The sequence below is a fragment of the Condylura cristata genome, unplaced genomic scaffold (genome assembly GCF_000260355.1).
Source record: "Condylura cristata isolate star-nosed mole 26May11 unplaced genomic scaffold, ConCri1.0 scaffold00022, whole genome shotgun sequence".
NCBI classification, from domain to species: Eukaryota; Metazoa; Chordata; class Mammalia; order Eulipotyphla; family Talpidae; genus Condylura; species Condylura cristata.
Window position 1 is genome coordinate 3,287,091 of NW_004567123.1, and position 7,270 is coordinate 3,294,360.

General features: G+C 52.4%; 1 protein-coding gene across 1 annotated transcript in view; it reads right to left on the bottom strand.

Annotated features, from left to right (window-relative positions):
- PAX1 (paired box 1) overlaps positions 1–6,083 on the bottom strand; it is a 9,740-nt gene extending 3,657 nt beyond the window's left edge. Inside the window, exons 1-4 of the mRNA XM_004687135.1 lie at positions 5,816–6,083; positions 4,736–5,365; positions 2,946–3,088; positions 2,232–2,436 (exon numbers count right to left, since the gene is read on the bottom strand). Coding sequence (XP_004687192.1) covers positions 2,232–2,436; positions 2,946–3,088; positions 4,736–5,365; positions 5,816–6,083 — 1,246 coding nt within the window. The remainder of the gene's footprint in view (positions 1–2,231; positions 2,437–2,945; positions 3,089–4,735; positions 5,366–5,815) is intronic.
- Positions 6,084–7,270: the final 1,187 nt, after the last annotated feature.

Here is a 7,270-nt window from a genome sequence, read left to right on the forward strand (position 1 = left end):
AAAAAAAAAAAAAAAGCCCAGACACTTCCTTATCTATCCTTAAATGTAAACCTGAAAGCAGTTCTAATTCTCAATTTTTGCAAATTTCTTTAATTGGATTTACTATAAATGAGCATATGGTATTAGCCTATTAAATAAAATTTAAAGCTTAAAAGGAGATCTGTGGCCCTCCCTGGTGGCTCAGCGGGTTAAAGCGCTGCACTAAGAAGCTAAAGTCACTTCCGCATGAGTTCGATTCCCATCTGCCCCGAGGAGATCCACATGTCGAGGCAGACCTCTCCTGACCCGCCTGCGCTGCTCCCCTCAGCAGTGTACTTCATCTATCTGCCTGTTCTGCTCCCGGCTCCGTCTCTGGTGAATCCTCTCACCCTCAGCATCTCTGGCCTGTACCCCAGTTCTATATGAATAAATAAAATCTTAAAAAAAAAAAACTATACAAAGGAATTTGACAATGATATTAGGTGTCTCCATTTAAAAAAAAAAGGAGATCTGTTCTAACTCCCAATTTTTATAGTTATAGCCCATAGAAAAGGCAAGCAATAAATAGAAAAGAATAAAAAGCAAGAATCTTCCCTTAAAGATGCCTTCCCCACATAGATTAGACTATGTATCTCACTAGGTTACCTGTAATAAAGTTGTTTGCCTGAGTGTCACAAAGGAGGCTGTCTCCTCCTCCCCCAATGCCACCATCCCCCCACTTCCAACTTGGCAAATATAAGACAGATCAACTGTCTACTTTACAAAAGTAAAAATACTTTAATAATAATTCGCTCCTCTGCATTATGCTGTCCCTTCCCCCCAATTTGTACCCAGTTTCCTTCACTGCTGGAGCTGGGAAACTTTAAAGTAACTCCTTTTTTTCCTGGGGGAGTTGAAGTTACCAGTTTATGGTGATCTGAACCTAAAGGCAGGCAGGCTTAAAATGAGCAAAGCCAATCACTCATTATACCAAGGACAATGAAGGATCAAAGGCAGATGATCTTTTCTAAGATATAGAAAAAACTTGAATGTCACTGCAAGAAGATGCCCTCACATTTGTTAACATGACCATCAATTAAATACCTCAATTCTGTTCCTTGGTTTATCTATACAAAAGAAGATTGAGCCCCCCCCCCCCCACAAGCCACATTTCCCACAGAGAGGATCCCAAAACATACAACATTCTGAAGAGTCTCTGTCGCAAGACCCACATGATCTTTCCTTTCCCAAAGAATGTGTTTAAGAAAATGAACCTGGGCCTTCCCTGTGGCCAAGGGGTTAAAGCACAGCCCTGTGAAGCTTTGGCACAAGGCTGTTCCACCCACATGGCGCAGCAGACCTCTCCTGTCTCCCCCGCTGCTCCCCTCAGCAGTGTGTTTCAGTCCACCTGTTCTGCTCTGTTTCTGGTGAATCCTCTCACCCACCCACCCCCATCACTGGCTTGTACCCCAATTCTTGTATGCATAAATAAATCTTTTTAAAAAGAAAAGGAACCTAAAGGAGACCCAGGACCTGATTTTTTTTTTTTAAAGGAGTGGGAAGAACAAATGGGTGGTCCCTGGCACATCCAGGTGCATGTTTAAGAGTGAGGGCAGGTTCAGTCCCACCTGTAGGGGTCAGTTTTTGTAGGGGGCCACTACAGCAGAGGAAGTCACACAGGGCCCTCCCTGGTGGTGCAGCAGGTTAAAGTGCAGCACTATGAAGCTATCCCCAGCCACTGCAGCATGAGTTCGATCCCCAGCCAGGGAGGTGACCCACATGGAGTGACAGATGTGTGCTGACCGGCCTGTACAGTACAACTGCCTGTTCTGCTCCCCACTCTGTCTCTGGTGAATCCTGTCACCCTCTGAACCTCTACCCCAATTCTGTATCCATAAATAAATAAATCTTTTTTTAAAAAATAGTAAAAGAAGAGGAAGTCACACAAAGGTGATCCCAAAAAGTGCTTCTAGACCTTTCAGAAGACACAAGACCCAGCAGGGAGAGATAACTGGTGATGGCCCATGAACATCATCTAAAACCAGGAGTCCTATCTGCCAGTCTGGCTGGCTGCCCTCTTTCTGCTGCCAACTCACAGGGGACAGTCCTGTGGCCTTTCTCAACGTCATCCTGCCTTTCTAGGGACAGGATATACACATGTTAGAAATTAATCGGCTCAAGAAGCAATAAGCTTCTTGAAGCTTAACCTGAGTTAGGATATCTCCCACCCCTTTTTCGTGACAAACACTCCCCTCCTGCCCTCCACCCCTCACCTTCTCGACTGGGATGCTTGAAGGTCATTGCCGCGAGCTCCCCGCTGTGCACTGTGGGTGCCAAGGGAGATGCCTGAGCATGTGGCCACGGTGGACCTGGGGTGAGGTAGCCACCGGCGGGAGCGCTGTACACGCCATGCTGGCTGGAGGTGGGGTAGGCGCAGGCCGGGAGGAAACCACCCACTGCTGAGAGGCCGGAGGCGGACTGTGGGGGAGAGAGAGCCACAGATCATCAGTAAGCACACTGGGGGAGAAGAGGGAGTGATTCTCATTTTTTCCTGCTATCCCCACAGGAGACCTGGCCCTAATTTTCCTAGCAAAGATTCTCTAACAAAGTTATTTCCACTCGAATGGCCATAAATAATAAGAGAGGGTGAGTGAGATCATGGTAATCACTACCTGTGATTCAGAGAGCAGGATTTCAGATTTTATTTTTATTTTTATTCTATTCTATTTTTGCTTTTTAAACAAAGTATCTTGGTAAGAAGCAAGTCAAACCCTGGAAATGCAGTCTCCCCTCAAAACAGGGTGTGGATAAAAGGAGAAATACATCCCACCATGCTCACTGAGCCCACCACCGAACACTGCTTCCCAAATCACCTCAGCTAAGGGATGTTTCTTATTTTACTCTTCTTTCTTCATCATCTCTGCCCATCCACCCCAACGCTGGCGCTCACCCAGGGAAGAACACTTTCTTGCTCTGTGGTTCCTTACCTGAGTGTACTTAATGTCAGCCTCCAATGCAGGTTTCTCCAGTCCATTCACTGCGGGGTTGGCTGGGAAGGCTGTCCTGTTCACGCTGGCCCAGTCTTCCATCTTTGGGGAATAGGTGGCCCCTTCACTCCCGGCCAGGGCCCCTAAGATGGGTGCAGAGAGAGAGGGTGAGGAGTAGGGGGACACAGGAGAGATCAGAAGGTTGATCCAAATTGCACTGGGCACCAGGTTGGCTCTCCAGCCCCGACATTTGCACACCTCCTTCTAACATCCTTCTCACGTAGGGGGTGAGGGAGCTCAGAACACTTGACCGCTAACAGAATGACTGGAGGTGAAGAGCGGCAGGGTACCCGGCTTCCATTTTCACTCTTGGCGGTGTACAGAGAAAGGAGGCACTAGGGCCTCCTCCTAGCAACACACTGGACCCGCTTCCAGCAAAACGTAAAGTCGGGCAGTGAGGCCGCCAGGGGCTGAAGCTGAGCCCATTCAATCAAGGCAAACTTTCCTCTGTTCAGAGGTGGCACCCGGAAAGATGCAAGTTCAAATCTCTAGGAGGCTCAGGAAAAATATAAGAGTTCTCAAAAATCTCAATAAGCTTCCAGAGAATTGAGAGATGGTGCTACCAGAACTGTCTTCCCAGACATCCCGGGTCTCTCAGAAGGGTCTTCAAAGGACCCTTCTGAGCAAGAATCCGACTTCATGGACTGCTCCTGTGAGTTTATAAGTATCTGAGACTCGGAAAGCATCTCCTCTCTGAGCATACAAGTTTCATGAGGTCACCTTCCGGCCATGTGCCCACCAGTCACTCCATTACCCCCTGAATCTCAGGCTGTATTAGCTCCTCTGGAGAAGCAAGTAGCTTGTGCACTCCCAGAGGCGCTCCCACGGAGCTGCGGTCACTGCTATCGCTAAGCATTCAACATTTCTTTCCTGCTGACTCTCCTCTCTTGGGCAAAGTGAATTTCGTTTCTTGCCCTTCTCCTAACTCTGTTCACCTAAGAGCACTTCATAGCGTGGTTGGCTCTTGGGAGTTGGGTGCCACAGCGACTTGCAGACTGTCCTGGCCCACAAACTTTCTTCCAGGGACCCTCAAAAGACTGCTCCAAACTTCCATCGCTCCCTCCCTCCCCTACAGAGAGAAATGACCAACAGTTTGCAGTTTTAATTACCAGGGAAGACCAATTCTTCTGAGGTTTCACCTCACCCCAAGGATGGCTTAAAAAATATGGCCGAGTTCAGTGGGATTTCGGCTCCCGGCATGCCAATTCTAGGGTTTCAAAGGTCTCCCCGGCCTGCTGGAAACCCAAGCCACTAGTCAAAACAGGCAGGACTACATCTTGTGTCTTTTACTCAAAAGAACCTTTGGATCTGGAGGGGGGCGAACCTTTTGAGGACCGGTGATGGATCCCAAAAGACCTGGATCTTAAGACACAGTCACAGAATTGACTTGTGGTTTGTTTAACTTAGATCCCATGATAGGTTTGCCTACTTTTTAAGAATGAAAAAGAGTAATTTTGGACCTCCGCTCCGAATTTGTGGTCAGAGATAGCACTTCCATTTGGGAAATATTTTCCGTATTTGTGATAAAAACTTCAAGATGTCAGAGGGCTTTTAAAGAAGGCCCAGAACCTCAGTGTCCCCGGCCAGCCCCTGAGTCTCCACTGAATCCAGACCGGTCTGAAAACGACAGCGGGCGCCCATCACTCGCGTCCGCACGCGCTCCCCACCCCCAATTTCAATCCTGCCACTGGCAGGAATGCTGCGGAAGGCCGAAGGCCGCAGCGACTGACCTGTTTGCTCCATAAACGTCCGGATGCCCAGGATGTTGCTGACCGAGTGCGCCGAGGGCCATGAACGGGGGATGCTGACATGGCCTGCTGTGGCCGGTACCCCGTGGTGGCTGCCCATCTTGGCGCCTGTGGGTGACACCGGGCTGGGGTAGGGATACTGGTAGATGTGGTTGTAGGGCAGCGCGGGCTGCGGCGGCGGCTGCTTGCTGGTTTCATAGGGCCCGGGCTGCGCCAGGCTCCCAATCTTATTGCGGAGGATGCGGCTGATGGAGCTGACGGAGGGCACGTTGTACTTGTCGCAGACGCCGTCGGCCAGCAGCCGGTCGCGAATCTCCCAGGCAAAGATGCCAGGGTCACCCTGCTTGTAGTCCCGGATGTGCTTGACCACGTTGGGGGTAGTGACGCGGGGTTTGCTGCCCCCGATAGCCCCGGGTAGAATGGAGCCCGTTTCGTTGTAGCGCGCCAGGATCTTGCTCACGCAGCCGTGGGATACGCGAAGCTGCCGGCTGATGTCACAGGGTCGGATGCCCAGCTGCGCCAGCTCCACGATGCGCAGGCGGATAGCGTTCGGTAGTGGGCGGCCGTTGACAAACACGCCGCCCAGCTGGTTCACCTCGCCGTACGTCTGCTCTGCGGACGCGCCGGACGGGAGTGAGCGGGAGGAGGAAAAATACCGGCGGGTTAGCTAAGAGTGACCTGGAGGGGTTGGGGCCCGCGGACCCGAGCGCCTGCAAAGTTACCCGCGGGTACCTAAATCTGGGGGCAACGGGCCTGGGTCAGGCTCCGGGAATGGGCGCCGGGAATGGGCGCCGCATAGGTACTGCGCAGGGGGCGAGGTGCGCTTCAGTCCTCCCGGCTGTTTTGCGACTCTTGGTGCGTCTGCTTGGGATATGCCCTCCCTTGACGCGTCGAACTGTCTCCCTTTCTCCCCCTCTCAGGGCTGTGGACGCTCGGAGAACGAGACACGTCCGAGATCCAGAACTGGGTCTCCCAGGAAAAGCAGGCGGGAAGGAAAGGAGGCGCCGGGACACGACCCATCTCGTCAGCCCGCCCGCGCCCAGCTCGCCTCCCGCCCCTTACCCATAGCGCGCGGGCCAGCCAGCTGCCTGGCGCCGGGGCGGCCGGGGCTGGGCCCGGCGCAGTCCGGGAGAGCTCGGTCGCCGCCGCCGCGGGAGAGGCATAGAGGGAGGGCGCGCGAGAGCCGAGAGCCGCAGCGCGCCGGCCGCGGGCAGGAAAAGTGCTGTGCGCCGCGGCCAAGCGCGCTGCCGCCCGCTCGGGGGCCAATCCCTGCCGTCCGCTCCCAAGACACTCTCCACGCCCGCGACCCCAGGCCCAGAGTGAACTTCATCCGATTAGGAGAAATTCGTCTGACCGGGAGGCTGCAGCGTGCGGGGATCAATTTGACGTGTCCTCCACGTCAATCTCGGCAGTCACGCCGGAGACGCGCGAGTTGGCAGCTCATTGGTTCTCGTCACTGCACCCCGGCGCCCCCCTCCCCGCCCTGAAACTCTACCCCCTCCTACTATCCTCCCGCTAAGCTTTCCTCCGGAACCCATCCCCCTACACACATATACACACACAAACACACAACCTCACGCACGCGCGCATGCACGCTCAGTCACCTTTTCCCCACCTGGCCTGAAACCTTCCTCCAGCTCTGCTTCCCTAGAAGCCCCCTTCCCTCCCCGGTTTTGAGAATGATAGAGTGGACATTTAGTCTTAGTATTTATAAGTGCCAATAGTAGTTTTGGTTTTAATTTTCTTAACCACCTCTACCACTATCACTACTAGGTATCAGAGAATAAGTCAGCCATGGCAATGTGGTTAGTGTACCTCTCTACTGACCCCCTACCACAGGGCCACTGGAGCCAGTGCCACACTCACTGCCTGTGTCCTGGTGAGTACTAGGCATCCTGTGGAGTGTCCAGCAAGGAGGACCCTAACTAATTTATGGTGCAGCTGATTTGAAGAGTCCCAGACACCTCTCTCTTGCTTTCAGAAAATCTTACAAAGAGTAACAGCCTCCCACTCCCTTGTGATAGTGGCTCTATAAAAGGAGTGCGTAGAATCTGTTTTCCTGCGAACATACCTACCCATCCGAATTCATTCTGCTGGGAGATGACACGGAACACAAGTTGGGAAGGGATTATACACACTTTAGACCTCAGCAGAGGTCTGCAGGAGGTCATAGGCAGTTGCTTTGGTGCTAAGGCTGAAAGACAGAGAGTTTGCTCCTTTTTCTTCTGTCAGGGAAACCAGAATCCTTCCTTACCTTTCATCCAGCCCCGAGGGATGGTTTCATTTGAAAGAGGGTTTGCATGGGCCCTCCCTACTGGCACAGCGGGTTAAGGCATAGCACTAAGAAGCTAAAGCCACTTCAGCATGAGTTTGATCCCTGCCCAGGAGGTGACCCACATGGCCCGGCAGACCTCTCCTGACCCGCCAGCTGCTCCCCTCAGCAGTGTACTTCATCAATCAGCCTGTTCTGCTCCCCACTCTGTCTCTGGTGAATCCTCTCACCACCCCTGCTCCTCT